The sequence below is a fragment of the Carcharodon carcharias genome, chromosome 17, assembly GCF_017639515.1.
Source record: "Carcharodon carcharias isolate sCarCar2 chromosome 17, sCarCar2.pri, whole genome shotgun sequence".
Taxonomy (NCBI): Eukaryota; Metazoa; Chordata; class Chondrichthyes; order Lamniformes; family Lamnidae; genus Carcharodon; species Carcharodon carcharias.
In genome coordinates this window covers 50649054-50665162 of record NC_054483.1, presented here as the reverse complement: position 1 = coordinate 50665162, position 16109 = coordinate 50649054, and the positions used below count along the sequence as shown (strand labels likewise).

Genomic DNA, 16109 nt, shown 5'->3' with positions numbered 1-16109 from the left:
GAAAGAGCACAATATTATTCTGTCAATATCTACCAAGCACACAAGCCAAATACTGCTAACAAATATCAGAGTACATACATTTGGCGGACTCAGTTAGCTCAAGGACAGGGATTGCTAGGCCAAAAAAGACCAAGGTCCATTTAGTTCAGTTTCTACCTTCCTGTAACTCGGGTGATACAATAATGGAGTTGTTGACTAAACACAGCGATGAGTATCCACCAGACTCGGACAAGAGGTGAGGGCGAGCCAGGCCTAGCGCGCAGTTTGCACATGCGCACGAAAGAGCGCTTCAATCTCCCTGAGGCATGGAGCTGCTTCACTGCTTCAGGGAGACTGAAGCGCTGTTTAAAAAATAAAGACAGTAAAAATTTAATAAAACATATCCCCTCATGTGACCTCTGTCACATGAGATGGGACGTGTTTTTAATTCTAAAATAAAGTTTTTCTTTAATGTTTATTTGCTTTAGGAAACTTCATCCCACTCATGGATGAGGTTTCCTAAAAAATGTAAAGGCCGCTTGGCCTTTTGCCTGCCCGCAAATCGTTAGGTTGGACGGGCAGTGTAGATTTGAATTTAATTAGGACGCACGCCCGATGTCATCGTGCGTCATTTTACCCTTGGGTGTTTCAGGCACCCACACGCCGAGCGTAATACTCTGCCCTTTATTTCAGTTTTTGAAACTATTGGGCCTGTATAAAAGTTAACTTTTCAGAACTCTGATAAAAGGTCACCAATTCTAAACATTAACCCAGTTTCTCCATCCATAGATGCTGCCTGAACTACTGAGTATTTCCAGCATTTTCTCTTTTGATTTCGGATTTTCGGTAGCTGCAGTATTTTGCTTTTGGACAGATTGTTTGTTTATGTTAATGTCATTGCTTGAAACTAAAAGTCGTATTAACATTCATTCGGATGTGATTTTTTTCCGGATTTAACAAAATCAAAACACCCATAAAAGCAGTGTTAATTATATTGCGTAGAAAAAGTACACTGAATTTTGCAAAGGACTCACGCTGCTACCGGGTTGGTCGATAGGAGGGAGTCAAGGTCTCCACTCTCCAGTGCAGATGTGAGCTTCTTTCCTGTTGACCTGGTGAGAGAGGTGCTGATTTTTCGGGCCAGTCTCTTAGGTGTGTTGACAATGGAAGGCCCCTCCTCTATGCAGCAGCTATACACCTCCAACTTCAACTCGAAATCTGGCTTCACGTCATCACTGTGCAGAAATGGTGCCAACAGAAATAAATGAATGGCATCATCATTATTTATTAATTACTGAAACAGATCAGAATTTGCTGGAAAAAAACAGCACGTTATTCTTGAACCCGGTTATAAACGCACAAATCGGCCAGCACAAACAGGAGGTTAAAAGATATGTCATGAAATACTATCTCCAGAACTCAATCTATAGTACTCTGCTATTTGCTTTATACAAACAGCCTGTTTAGCCACCCTGTTCCTTTGAAGAAGTTGTTGGGAGTGCAATTGTTATGATCCCAGCTGAGGTTACTTGACAAGCCTGATCCCAGGGTGGAACCCAGCTTAATAGATCCTAACTTTTACATGAAAGGGGGCTGCTGAACAGAGTCACCAGAGTCAGCTAAGAAACTTTTAACAAAAGAATACAACACTTATTCAACAAGAAAAAATTTATTATATTACAATACTCTTTCACCCACAACTATATCTTTACAGATATATACAGATTTGTAAGGATAACACAAGGTTTTAAAACTCTCTTATACTTTAATGTCCAAAGTAAGAACGCAGTCTATGTAAACCTATGGCAACCTGTGGTCAGACACACCACACACTGAAACTAAGTGACAGATGCCACCTCAACCATCAACCAGATGCTATGGATCTCTCTTCAACTCCTCCCAGATGCCTGTCACACCATGAGCCAACCAGTCTCGCTGCACTCCGCCTTTCACACGAAGGTTTCCAATCTCCACTCTCCAAGACCTCGCCTTGGAATCTTCTCCTAAACCAACGATTTCTCTCAGACGCCTTCCACAAAGGTTCACCTCCAGGGTTTCAAACCCTCCTTCCGATGTTCCTCTTCCCTGGGTCGCATCATGAATTCAAGCTGTCTTCCACACACTCTCTCTCATTGGCTCAGCTGTCAACGTTATATCACTGCTTCACATGCCCTTAGCAAGAGTTACAGACCTTGTTATGACCGATGCAGTTGGTAAAGCTGAGTTATTTAAAAATCCCAGAGGGAAACTTTAAACAACTGTCATAACCTATAATTTTTGTGTTATGTTTGAGATGCAACTCTAAATTCAGGAATCAGGTCGCCAGTTCTTAAGAGGTTTTATATTAAACTAGATGAAACATTTTATTAAGTTACAACTCATTAAACACAAATACATGGCTACAAAGTACTACCATCATAACTTTTAACAAATTCCCAAACTATTCTCCATTAAGGCAACAGCAACCCATAGATTTAACCATACACCAGGCAAAGCATTTTCACCTTACGAATTCAAAATGAGGTTCCTTTCACTTTGGTTCCTGTGGAAACAGTTGAAGGTTTACAGCTGCTTTTGATCTCACATTGCCTCTGCTCGACATGCAGAAAACTGCTCAAGTTATACCTAGCACAGCCCACTGAATGTAAATTCTCATTATATCACCAGCCTCTTTGAACTCTACCTTCTAACAATAAAACTCCTTTCATATTACCAATTTTATTAGTAATATAAACATATCGCTTGGTACCTGCTAGCTGTTAGTTTTCACCCCATTTCTTGAATGTTCTATTTAAATGCACTCTATCTCTCTGTTTACATCTCAAAACTAGTACATAGCAAAGCACCCAGGCTAGCTGGCTTTAATCCAATTAAAACATGCCCACACACTAACCTCTATTTAAAAAAATATATATTTTCCAATAATATTATTTACATTAATAGTTTCATGACATCCTCCTCCTTATCGGAAAATGAACTGTCATAATTCTAAAAGATGGCTTCATTTCAATAACTCATCTCACACTATCTCCTATACTTATTACATTATTACATAACCAGATGCTTGCATTAACATAACAATTTGTATACACAAGTCATTGGTGTTAACAGAAATCACACCAGTTCAGTTGTGTCCAGGTGTTTAAAAAATGTCCCATTTTCCTTTAAGCCTCAAACTCTTGATAACGCACCTGTGAGCAGATTTTCTCTTCCAGCAATATGTATAATACGTAGATTAAATATTGTAATAATAGACTCCAGCTGAAAAACCTTGCACTTTTGTCACAAAATTTGTCCCAAAACTTTAAAGGATTATGGTCTGTATAAACAATTATTTCTGAAGAATTGTTTGCAACATAAATTTCAAAATGCTGCAATGCTAACACCAAACTCAAAGTCTCTTTTTCGTTGAATATCTTCTCTGTTGTACATTCAGCCTCTGTGAAAAATGCCGGATCGGGTTTTCAATTCAAGCGTCATCTTATTGTAACAGTACAGCGCCAATGCCTATATTGCTTACATCAACGGCCAACTTAAATAGCTTGGCATGATTGGGGACTGCTAACACTGGTGTCGTAGTTAATGCAGTTTTCAAACTATCGAATCACTTCTAACACTCCAGGGTACATTGAAACTTCTTGTTCTTTTTTAATAGCTCAGTCAGTGGAGCAACTAATTGGCTAAAATTTGGTACAAATTTTCGGTAAAACCCACTACGCCCAGAAATCTCAATATTCTCATTTTGTTGTAGGCACTGGGAAATCCAGGATAGCCTTGACTTTCGCATCTCTGGGAGCCCAGATACGTAACTTGCGCTTTTGCAAATTCACTTTTAGCCAAGTTCATCACCAAATTAGCTTCTTGTAGTCGAGTAAATAATTCTTCCAGATGCTGTAAATGCTTCCCTCATGTCTGACTGAAAACGATTAGATAATCAATATAAACTGTACAATTGCTAAGACATGATCTGACCTCCATTTTCTCATCAAAATACTTTCCTGAAGATAATAACCATACTGGAATATATTTTGCTTCGGTTTCTGAATAAGCTTTCTGGTATAACTGTTTTAATTGCAAATAATTTTTCTGTAACTCCACTAACCTCAGAGTTAAATATTTAAACTGTCCTGTATTCCTGGAGATAAAAACAAAAAAACTGCGGATGCTGGAAATCCAAAACAAAAACAGAATTACCTGGAAAAACTCAGCAGGTCTGGCAGCATCGGCGGAGAAGAAAAGAGTTGACGTTTCGAGTCCTCATGGCCCTTCGACAGAACTCGAGTTCGAGTCCAAGAAAGAGTTGAAATATAAGCTGGTTTAAGGTGTGTGTGTGGGGGGCGGAGAGATAGAGAGAGAGAGAGGTGGGGGTGTGGTTGTAGGGACAAACAAGCAGTGATAGAAGCAGATCATCAAAAGATGTCAACGACAATAGTACAATAGAACACATAGGTGTTAAAGTTAAAGTTGGTGATATTATCTAAACGAATGTGCTAATTAAGAATGGATGGTAGGGCACTCAAGGTATAGCTCTAGTGGGGTTTTTTTTTATATAATGGAAATAGGTGGGAAAAGGAAAATCTTTATGATTTATTGGAAAAAAAAGGAAGGGGGAAACAGAAAGGGGGTGGGGGTGGGGGAGGGAGCTCACGACCTAAAGTTGTTGAATTCAATATTCAGTCCGGAAGGCTGTAAAGTCCCTAGTCGGAAGATGAGGTGTTGTTCCTCCAGTTTACGTTGGGCTTCACTGGAACAATGCAGCAAGCCAAGGACAGACATGTGGGCAAGAGAGCAGGGTGGAGTGTTAAAATGGCAAGCGACAGGGAGGTTTGGGTCATTCTTGCGGACAGACCGCAGGTGTTCTGCAAAGCGGTCGCCCAGTTTACGTTTGGTCTCTCCAATGTAGAGGAGACCACATTGGGAGCAACGAATGCAGTAGACTAAGTTGGGGGAAATGCAAGTGAAATGCTGCTTCACTTGAAAGGAGTGTTTGGGTCCTTGGACGGTGAGGAGAGAGGAAGTGAAGGGGCAGGTGTTGCATCTTTTGCGTGGGCATGGGGTGGTGCCATAGGAGGGGGTTGAGGAGTAGGGGGTGATGGAGGAGTGGACCAGGGTGTCCCGGAGGGAGCGATCCCTACGGAATGCCGATAAGGGGGGTGAAGGGAAGAGGTGTTTGGTGGTGGCATCATGCTGGAGTTGGCGGAAATGGCGGAGGATGATCCTTTGAATGCGGAGGCTGGCCCACAGCTTCCAACCTGTTGGTCGCCCAACCTCGGACGGCCCGCTTCTATCTCCTACCCAAAATCCACAAACACAACTGCCCCGGTAGACCGATCGTCTCAGCTTGCTCCTGCCCCACAGAACTCATTTCTCGTTATCTTGACTCCCTTCTCTCTCCCCTTGTCCAGTCCCTTCCCACCTACATCCGTGATTCCTCTTACACCTTACGTCACATCAACAATTTCCAGTTCCCTGGCCCCAACCGCTTCCTCTTCACCATGGACGTCCAATCCCTCTACACCTCCATCCCCCACCAGGATGGTCTGAGGGCCCTTAGCTTCTTCCTCGAACAGAGGCCCGAACAATCCCCATCCACCACTACTCTCCTCCGTCTGGCTGAACTTGTTCTCACGCTGAACAATTTCTCATTCAACTCCTCTCACTTCCTCCAAATAAAAGGTGTGGCTATGGGTACCCGCATGGGCCCCAGCTATGCCTGTCTCTTTATGGGGTATGTGGAACATTCCTTGTTGCAGTCCTACTCCGGCCCCCTTCCACAACTCTTTCTCCGGTACATTGATGATTACTTCGGTGCCGCTTCATGCTCTCGTCGGGACTTGGAAAAATTTATTAATTTTGCTTCCAATCTCCACCCCTCCATCATTTTCACGTGGTCCATCTCTGACACTTCCCTTCCCTTCCTTGACCTCTCTGTCTCAATCTCTGGTGATAGACTGTCCACCAATATCCATTACAAACCCACTGACTCCCACAGCTATCTCGACTACAGCTCCTCACACCCCGCTTCCTGTAAGGACTCCATCCCATTCTCTCAGTTCCTTCGCCTCCGTCGCATCCGTTCCGATGATGTTACATTTAGCATTTCCATGAACTCCATTTATTATTACCTGCTCCTGCAATACTCCCTTTGCACAACAAATATCACTATTCCACAACATTAGGGATTGACTAGCCCATGTCTCTTAAAATTTTAACATCTTTACCTACTCCACCCTGTACACATGGAAAGATTTCCCTTCATATACAAAATCTTTAAACATTTCTGCAACCTCTTCTCAAAATTCTGACTAAACTATGAACACGTTCTCACTTCTTTATCATAAAAGCAAAAAACTGCGGATGCTGGAAATCCAAAACAAAAACAAAAATACCTGGAAAAACTTAGCAGGTCTGGCAACATCTGCGGAGAGGAACACAGTTAACGTTTCGAGTCCGAATGACCCTTCAACAGAACTCACTTCTTTATCTTTCACTGATTCTCCCTGTTTCACCTGTACACAGTTTCTCCTTTGCCTGAATCCCAGAACCCACAGCATTTTTACTTCCAGAGCTTTTCTGTACCCCAACAATTCCAACAGATTTTTCCTGCAATCTCCAACACAGACTTCGTGTGCCCCACTTTATTACAATGAAAACACCTCAATTTTCAAATGTCACTTCTACCTTCAGCACCTTCCTTTTTATTCTTGAGAAAAAAGCTTCCTGGGAATTTCCAGCAACTTCTCTTCCCTGACTACCTAGCCTCCTTTCAGCTTCCCTCTTTTTATGGTTTTCCAATTTGAAAGGGTGACGAGAAAAAGGTTTCGCTCTATGAACTAACTTATAATCATCAGCTATCTCTATTGCTTGTCCTACAGAATCAATCCTCTGTTCCACCACATAAGTTCTCACTACCAAACGGGCTGAATCTTTAAATACTTCCAGAAGAATGACTTCCCTAAGAGCTGCATAGGTTGTCTCTATTTTTAATGCCTGTATCCACCAGTCAAATTTACATTGTTTCACTCTTTCAACCTCAATATAATTTTGCCCAGGCTGTTTTCTCATATTCATAAATTTCTGCCTGTAGGGTTCAGGAACCAACTCATATGCACTCAAAATAGCTTTTACACCACATCATATTTCACCGACATTTATCCTGACAGCGAAGCATATATCTTAAGTGTCTTATCTAACAACTTAGACTGTAAGAAGAACAGCCAGTTTTCCTGTGGCATTTCAAATGTTTAGCTAGCTTCTCAAATTAAATAAAGAATGCTTCACTATCTTTTTCCTCAAATGTTGGAAGAGCTTGTACAAAAATAAACATATCCCCACTGGGTTCTACTCTAGAGATAAACCCTTCCTCGCCTACTGGCATCTCTTTTCTAACTGCCAACATTTTCAGTTGGAATTCTCTCTCTTTCCTCCTTCTCCATCTTCACAATTTCTCATTCCCTTTTAAAAGCCATTTCGCTGTCTTTTGCTTCTAATTCAAGCTTTTTCATTTGCAACTGAAGTCTCTCTACCTCCAGCTGTGACTGACTAGTGTTAGGTTTCACTTCCAACTGTAGATTCTGTGCTTTACGTTTAACTATATCTGATTTCCTAGCCCCTGCAGGTAAACCCAATTTTAACTTACCTGCCAACTCTGTTAACTTACTTTTGGTTATTTTCTCCAACCTAATCAGAGTTATCTCTTCTACTCCCAGACAAGTCTTAGCAATTGCCAAATCCATCTAGCAGTCTCACCACTTCTAAAATACCTCACTAACTCTTGAACTCAAAGTGCCTCTCGTACTCGTAACCATAAGATACACCAATTTCTAACCAATCAAGGAATTAAAAATATAATTTATCTGGAGGAGCCCCCAGTTGTTATGACCGATGCAGTTGGTAAAGCTGAGTTATTTAAAAATCCCAGAGGGAAACCGTAAACAACTGTTATAACCTATAATTTTAAATTCAGAAATCAGACCATCAGTTCTCGAGAGGTTTTATGTTAAACTAGATGAAACATTTTATTAAGTTACAACTCATTAAACACAGATACGTGGCTACAAAGTACTACTATCCATAACTTTTAACAAATTCCCACACTAATCTCCACTAAGGCAACAGCAACCCATAGATTTAACCAGATACCAGGCAAAGCGTTTTCACCGTACGAATTCAAAATGAGGTTCCTTTCACTTTGGTTCCTGTGGAGACAATTGGAATGAGAATTTACATTCAGTGGGCTGTGCTAGGTATAACTTCAGCAGTTTTCTGTGTGTAGAGCAGAGGCAATGTGAGATCAAAAGCAGCTGTAAGCCTTCAACTGATTTACTGAATGTAAATTCTCATTATATCACCAGCCTCTTTGAACTCTACCTTCTAACAATAAAACTCCTTTCATATTACCAATTTTATTAGTAATATAAATATATTGCATGATATCTGCTAGCTAGGTGGTAGTTTTCACCCCACATCTTGAATACTCTATTCAAAAAATGTAAATGCACTCTACCTCTTTGTTTACATCTCAAAACTAGCACACATTAAAGCACCCAGACTAGCTGGCTTTAATCCAATTAAGACACACCCACAGACTACATCTCTGTTTTAAAATAAAAATATTTTCCAATAATATTATTTACATTCATAGCTTCATGGCAGACCTTCAGTTATCTCTTTGGACATTCTTGCCTCTTGCAAGCTGTTCTTGCTTTAAATCTGCTTTCTGTAGCTTTTGTCTCTTTAAATCTGAAGCTTGAAGCCTTTCTCTCTACCCCTCACTCTTAACATCACTTAACAGGACCTTTTCCAGGTCCTGCATTTGACTAGAAGGTCTTCTTTGGACTTTCCTCTTTTCCACTTTCCTGGATTTTGGGGCTTTTCTTTAGCTTCGGACTGGCTATCCGTCCCCTTTGCTCCAGTCTCTGGCAGCTACTTCCAAAAATCAACTGAATTTCACAGCATCAAAAAACAGCTGTTTCTAGCTTTTGTGTGTGTGTGTGTGTGTGTGTGTGTGTGTGTGTGTGTGTGTGTGTGTGTGTGTGTGTGTGTGTGTGTGTCTGTGGGAGGGTCCTGCTTCTCTGGACCCCTGTTGCTAGGCAACAGCCCAATTCTTCCACCCTTGTTTGTTTACCTTAGCTTGCAGTCATTAATAAAACCTCATTAGAAATGCTGGCACCGTTTTAAAGTGAAACTAAAACTCAGTTTGACTTCTCAACACCGATACAGAAATACAAATCAAACTTAAATTTTAAAGCTAAAACTCATTCCTAACACTCAAAAAAAAGCTATTTCCTAACAACACTAATTGTCCATTAAACATGCCACAGAATATTAAGTCTAGTAATTAATAGCATAACTTTTTAAACTTTAAAAAAAAAATTATTTTGTGGGATTGGGAGTCGCTGACAAGGCCAGCATTTGTTGTCTATCCCTAATTTCTCTTGAACCAAGTGACCTGCTAGGCCATTTCAGAGGGCAGTTAAGAGTCAGCCACATTGTTGTGGGTCTGCAGTCACATGGTAGGCCACACCAGGTAAGGATGGCAGATTTTCTTCTCCAAAGGACATAAGATCATAAGATGTAGGAACAGAAGTAGGCCATTCATCGAGTCTGCTCCGCCATTCAATGAGATCATGGCTGATCTGATAAATCCTCAACTCCACTTTCCTGCCTTGTCCCCATAACCCTCAATTCCCTTGCTGATTAAAAATCTGTCCATCTCAGCCTTGAATATACTTAATGATCCAGCCTCTACGGCCCTCTGTGGTAAAGAATTCCACAGATTCACTAGCCTCAGAGAAGAAATTCCTCCTCATCTCTGTTTTAAATGGGTGTCTCCTTACTCTGAGATTATGCCCTCTGGTCCTAGATTCTCCCAGAAAGGGAAACAACCTCTCAGCATCTACCCTGTCAAGCCCCCTAAGAATCTTATATGTTTCAAGAAGGTCACCACTCATTTTTCAAAACTACAATGAGTACAGGCCCAACCTGCTCAACCTCTCCTCATAAGAAAATCCCTCCATACCCAGGAAAAAGAGGAAAAAGCTGGAATCAGATGTAACGGTATTACAGTTGAATAAAAGCAACTACTGAGGCATGAGGGAGGAGCTGGCCAGGATTGACTGGGAGATGAGCCAAGCAGGAAAGACAGTGGAACAGCAATGGCAGGTGGTTCTGGGAGTAATTTGGGAGACACAGCAAAAACTCATCCCTAGGAAGAAGAAGCATGCTAAAGGGACAATGAGGCAACCATGGCTGACAAGGGAAGTCAGGGACAGCATAAAAGCTAAACAGAAAGCATACAATGCGTTGAAGAGCAGTGGGAAACCAGGGGATTGGGAAGCCTACAAAGACCAACAGAGGACAACTAAAAAAGAAATAAGGAGGGAGAAGATTAAATATGAGGGTAAACTAGCCAGATATATAAAAGAAGATTGCAAGAGTTTTTTTAGATATATAAAAGGGTAAGAGAGAGGCAAAAGTGGACATTGGGCTGCTGGAAAATGACGCTGGAGAAGTAGTAGTGGGGAACAAAGAAATGGCGGAGGAATTGAATATGTACTTTGCATCAGTCTTCACAGTGGAAGACACGAGTAACATCCCTAAAGTTCAAGAGAGTCGGGGGGGCAGAGGTGAGTATGGTGGCCATTACCAGGGAGAAGGTGCTAGGAAAACTGAAAGGTCCGAAGGTGGATAAATCACCTGGACCAGATAGATTACACCCCAGAGTTCTGAAGGAGATAGCTGAAGAGATAGTAGAGGCGTTAGTGGTGATCTTTCAGGAATCACTGGAGTCAGGGAGGGTCCCAGAGGACTGGAAAATCGCTAATGTAACCCCCCTGTTTAAGAAGGGAGTGAGGCAAAAGACGGGAAATTACAGGCCGATTAGCCTGACCTCAGTCATTGGTAAGATTTGAGTCCATTATTAAGGAAGAGATTTCAGAATACTTGGAGGTGCATGATAAAATAGGGCAAAGTCAGCATGGTTTCATCAAGGGGAAGTCATGCCTGAAAAATCTGTTAGAATTCTTTGAGGAGGTAACGAGTAGGTTAAACAAAGGAGAGCCAATGGATGTTATCTACTTGGACTTCCAGAAGGCCTTTGACAAGGTGCCGCACAGGAGGCTGCTCAGTAACATAAGAGCCCATGGTGTTAGAGGCAAGGTACTAGCATGGATAGAAGATTGGCTATCTGGCAGGAGGCAGAGAGTGGGGATAAGGGGGTCTTTCTCAGGATGGCGTCTGGTGACTAGTGGAGTTCCGCAGGGGTCAGTGTTGGGACCATAACTTTTCACTTTATACATTAATGATCTAGATGAAGGAACTGAGGGCATCCTGGCTAAGTTTGCAGATGACACAAAAATAGGTGAAGGGACAGATAGTATTGAGGAGGTGGGGAGACTGCAGAAGGATTTGGACAGGTTTGGAGAATGGGCAAAGAAGTGGCAGATGGAATACAACGTGGGGAAGTGTGAGGTCATGCACTTTGGTAGGAAGAATAGAGACATAGACTATTTTCTAAATGGGGAGAGAATTCAGAAATCTGGAGTGCAAAGGGACTTGGGAGTCCTAGTCCAGGATTCTCTTAAGGTTAACATGCAGGTTGAGTCGGTAGTTAGGAAGGCAAATGCAATGTTGGCATTTATTTCAAGAGGACTAGAATATAAAAGCAGGGCTGTGATGCTGAGGCTTTATAAGGCTCTGGTCAGACCACATTTAGAATATTGTGAGCAATTTTGGGCCCCGCATCTCAGGAAGGATGTGCTGGCCCTGGAGAGGGTCCAGAGGAGGTTCACGAGAACGATCCCAGGAATGAAAGGCTTAACATATGAGGAATGTTTGAGGACTCTGGGTCTATACTCAATTAAGTTTAGAAGGTTGAGGGGGGATCTGATTGAAACTTACAGAATACTGAAAGGCCTGGATAGAGTGGACATGGGGAAGATGTTTCCATTAGTAGGAGAGACTAGGACCCGAAGGCACAGCCTCAGAGTAAAGGGAAGAACTTTTCGAACAGAGATGAGGAGAAACTTCTTTAGCCAGGGAGTGGTGAATCTATGGAATTCATTGCCACAGAAGGCTGTGGAAGCCAGGTCATTGAGTGTATTTAAGAACAACAACCACCCCCCCCCCCCCCAACCACCCACCACCACGCCCGTACAGGGAGCACATATTTAAGACCGAGATAGATAGGTTCTTGATTGGTAAGGGGATCAAAGGTTACGGGGAGGAGGCGGGAGAATGGGGTTGCGAAACTTATCAGCCATGATTGAATGGCAGAGCAGACTCGATGGGCCGAATGGCCTAATTTCTGCTCCTATGTCTTATGGTCTTATGGATCAACATAGTGAACCTTCTCTGGACTGCATCCAATGCCAGTATATCTTTCCTTAGATAAGGGGACCATTAATGGTCGGTATTGTGTACATGATCAGTGCAGTTAAACACAACATTCCAATAGCTGTATTTCAGCCACGGAACAGGAGGAAGTCATTCAACCCGTTAAGCCTGTTCTGCCTTTTAACAAGATCATGGCTGATCAGCATTTTAACTCCATTTACCTGCTGTGGTTCCATATCCCTTACGACTATTACATAACAAAAATATCTCATCTTCGTTTTGAAATTCTTAATTAACCCCCAGTCTCTACAGTAGTTTGAGGGAAGAATGTTCCAGATTTCCACTTTGCAAGAAGTGCTTTCTTGAATGGCCTAGTTGTATTTTAAGGTTACGTTCCCTCGTTCTGGATTCTCCCACCAAATTAAATAGCTTCCCTATCTACCCCATGAAATTCTTTAATCATCTTAACCACCGCAATTAGATTACCCCTTAAACTTTTAAACTTGAGAGAACACATGCCTAAGCGATGAATCCTGTCCTCATAAATTAATCCCACTATCCATCTGGTGAATATGCACTGCACCTCATCTTCTCACTGGCTCACCACCACCTTCTCAAGGGCAATTAGGATTGGGCAATAAATGTTGGTCTAGCCAGCAACGGCCACATTCCATGAAAGAATAATTTTAAAAGAAGATCCTTCTAAAGCTAATATTATCCTTCCCAATATGTAATGCCCAGAACCGACTTACAAAACCCTAGTCAGTCACCCGTCGTGTGAAGACAACTTAGGTCCTGTGCATTCAGAATGTGTGTGGTATTGTTTGCTCAAAAATGATGCAGGAAATTCCTCTCTTTTACAAATAAACTTTTAGAGAAGCTGGAAATTGAATTCTCAAAGCTTTTGGATGAGGTGTTGAACTGAGACCCCATTTGCCCGAGGTAAAGGAGCCTATGGCACTATTCGAAGGAGGGCAGGGGAACGTTCCCCAGCATCCTGGCCAATGTTACTCTCTCATCCAACACTTGGGCCTGGCCACACGTGTTACTCATGTTTGTTGGCCCTTGCTGTGAGTAAATGGCTGCCGTGTACAACAGTGACCACACTTCAAAAGTACTGCACTGGCAGCAAAACACATTGGGACGTCCTACGGTCATGAAAGGTGCCATATATATGCAGATCCTTTTTCTTGACAAGTACAAAAACTAACTAGGGATTAAAAGGATGTTTTTTCCTTATCTCTTTTATAGCTCATGGATGAAAGTGCATGCAATGCAAAACCGTTTCAAAATACTCACAAAATCATCAAATTCTCAAAGCAGATGTCGGTGTGAGTCTTATCCACGGTGACCATCTCAGTGTCAAAAATCTGAGTTCCAATCTTCACCAGGCAAAACACGGCAAAACATTGGCCCTCTAACACAAGGAGACAAGGTTAACGCCACAAAACAAGAGGTTGAGTCAAAAGCAAACAACACTTTCAAGTACATACTTCCCCGGTTGTTGAAATGATCAGAGTCTTTCCACATTAATGGAATTCGAATATCTGCAACAATAAAAATATAATCACCAAAATACAATGGTGCAGCACAACAACTATGCGAACAAAAGCTACGCAGGCAAGCTTCAAACTTCAATTTTACATATCCGAGGAGGAATATACTATTTATTGTTCACAGTGCTATGGCACCACAACATCACCACAGGGAGGAGGGTGTAATGACAGTGTGACAAGTTGACATAGGCAGCACCCATTATAAGTGTGAATGTGGGTGACTAGTGGCAACAGTATGGGGCAGAGACAGAAGGTCTGGAATACACCTGGCCACGCCTGGCTTTACTGAGAAGCTGGGATCAAGACAGGGTGCATAAATCACAGTGGGCAACTTTAGTATTCAGGTTGCTGTGCCTGACTCACAGCATAACCAAGGAGTTAGACTTTGTCAACTTAAAGCTAAAACACATTACCAGAATAAGGATATTTGGAAATAAAAAGACAAAACAAGATTAGTACTAAAGACTAACAAGAGTTACAAAGATGAAAGTAATCACCAAATTGCACGTAAAAGTGTTTTTAACATAGTAAAATGCTCCAAAGCACTTCACAGGATCTGACAAATTCTGACAAAGAACCACTTATTAGGATACTAAATGACCAAAGGGGTAGGTTTAATGCAGCGCCTTACAAGGTAGAGAGGCAGAGAGGTCTAGAGAGGGAATTCCTGAGCTTAGGGCCAAGGGAGTGGTGATGCACAAAAGGTCAGGTTTGAATGAATGCAGAGCTCTCAGAGGCTTGTGGGGCTGGTTGAAGTTAGAGGCTGAATGGGGTAAGGCCATGGAGGAATTTGAACACAAGGATGAGAATTTTAAAACCCAGGCATAGGTGGATCAGAAGTCAACGCAGGTCAGCAAGCAGAGAGGTAATAGGTGAACGGGACTTGGGGCGAGTCAGGTAACGGGAACAGATTTTTGGATGAGTTCAAGTTTATGGGGTTTGAGATGGGAGGCTGACCAGGGGCAGGGGTGGAACAGACAATATTATCCTGGTAGAAATAAGCTGCCTTTGTAACTGAGGATGTGAAATAAACGAAGTAGATGCACAAATGGTAGTACCGGATATTGCAATTTTTCCCGAGCATGCCAAATGCTCTTTCTTCTCAGGGTCTGACAATCTGTGGAATGGAGAGAACACAAATACTAAGCATGGTCTCAAGAATACTGACTCAAAAAGGGCGAGTTACTAACATAAATTCATGCAACATGCTGCCTGTGTGAGCTGTAACATATTGTAATATCTGTAACTATCATTTGCCTTGAAACATGCTGCCCTGTAGATGTGCTCTCTTATCTACACTATTCCCAACAAGTCAATACTGAAGTACAATAGTGCTATTACAGGAAGGCCTTTATAATTCTTCACCAAGAAGAAAGGGTGATTTGTTTCTCTGGCATTAAAGGAGTCAGCCCCCTCAGGGAGATTTTAAAAAGGTTTTCAAAAAGTAGTACAGTATTTCTTTCTAAAATGCCAGATGGTGCTTTTTAAGGATATGCTACACAACTTTCAATGCCATACATTTTCAAACTGGGACCTTTAACCTATTTGTACTATATAGGATAATGGTGAGCACGGGTGTGTTCACACAGGTAAAAGTTCAGATAAGCTGTGGGGTCCTCTGTTCTGCATAAAAATATTCAGCAAGATCATGCTACAGGGAGACTACTCTTATGGTTTCTATGAGGGAGCAGTAAACAATCGATAGAGTAAGCAGAAGAGACAACAATCAAGGAGCTAAATGGAAAAAGGAGGGGAAATAAATCCTAATACTGTTCAGTTCCAGCCTACCTCCTTGCCACTTTGGGTAGAACCTGTCCCTCTGTGTGCCTCTGTAACTCGGCCACGTAACGAAGGATGCGAGCATTACAGGTGAGCAGATTTTTGACAGCGTGCAGCACCTGATCCCGCTGGGTGGAGGCAGCAAGGAGTTTGCAGATTCCTTCACGCATCCGAGTCTCAAAGTCGATTTTTTCCTGGATATCGGAGCCCTAAGAGACAGTAGAGACATTACAGCATAGGAGGTCATTCAGCCCATCGAGTACATGCAGGCTCGCTGTACTACAATCCAGTCAATTCTATTCCTCACTCTATCCCTGCAGCTCTGCAAGTTTATTTCCCTTAAGTATCCACCCAATTTCCTTTTGAAATCATTGATTATCTCAACTTGCACTGCCCGCGTAGGCAGGGAATTCCAGGTCATTACCACTTGCTGCCTAAAAAAGTTCTTCTTCACATTCC

General features: G+C 42.1%; 1 protein-coding gene across 2 annotated transcripts in view; it reads right to left on the bottom strand.

Annotated features, from left to right (window-relative positions):
* The window catches only part of LOC121289897 (rhotekin-2-like), a 55862-nt gene that overhangs the window by 21619 nt on the left and 18134 nt on the right, over nt 1–16109 (bottom strand). The window contains exons 2-6 of one of the 2 annotated variants that reach the window (XM_041209849.1): nt 15660–15859; nt 14930–14988; nt 13809–13862; nt 13615–13732; nt 1014–1214 (exon numbers count right to left, since the gene is read on the bottom strand). In XM_041209849.1, coding sequence (XP_041065783.1) covers nt 1014–1214; nt 13615–13732; nt 13809–13862; nt 14930–14988; nt 15660–15859 — 632 coding nt within the window. Of the gene's footprint in view, nt 1–1013; nt 1215–13610; nt 13733–13808; nt 13863–14929; nt 14989–15659; nt 15860–16109 lie in introns of those variants that run through there. The other variant, XM_041209850.1, reaches the window with a different exon arrangement.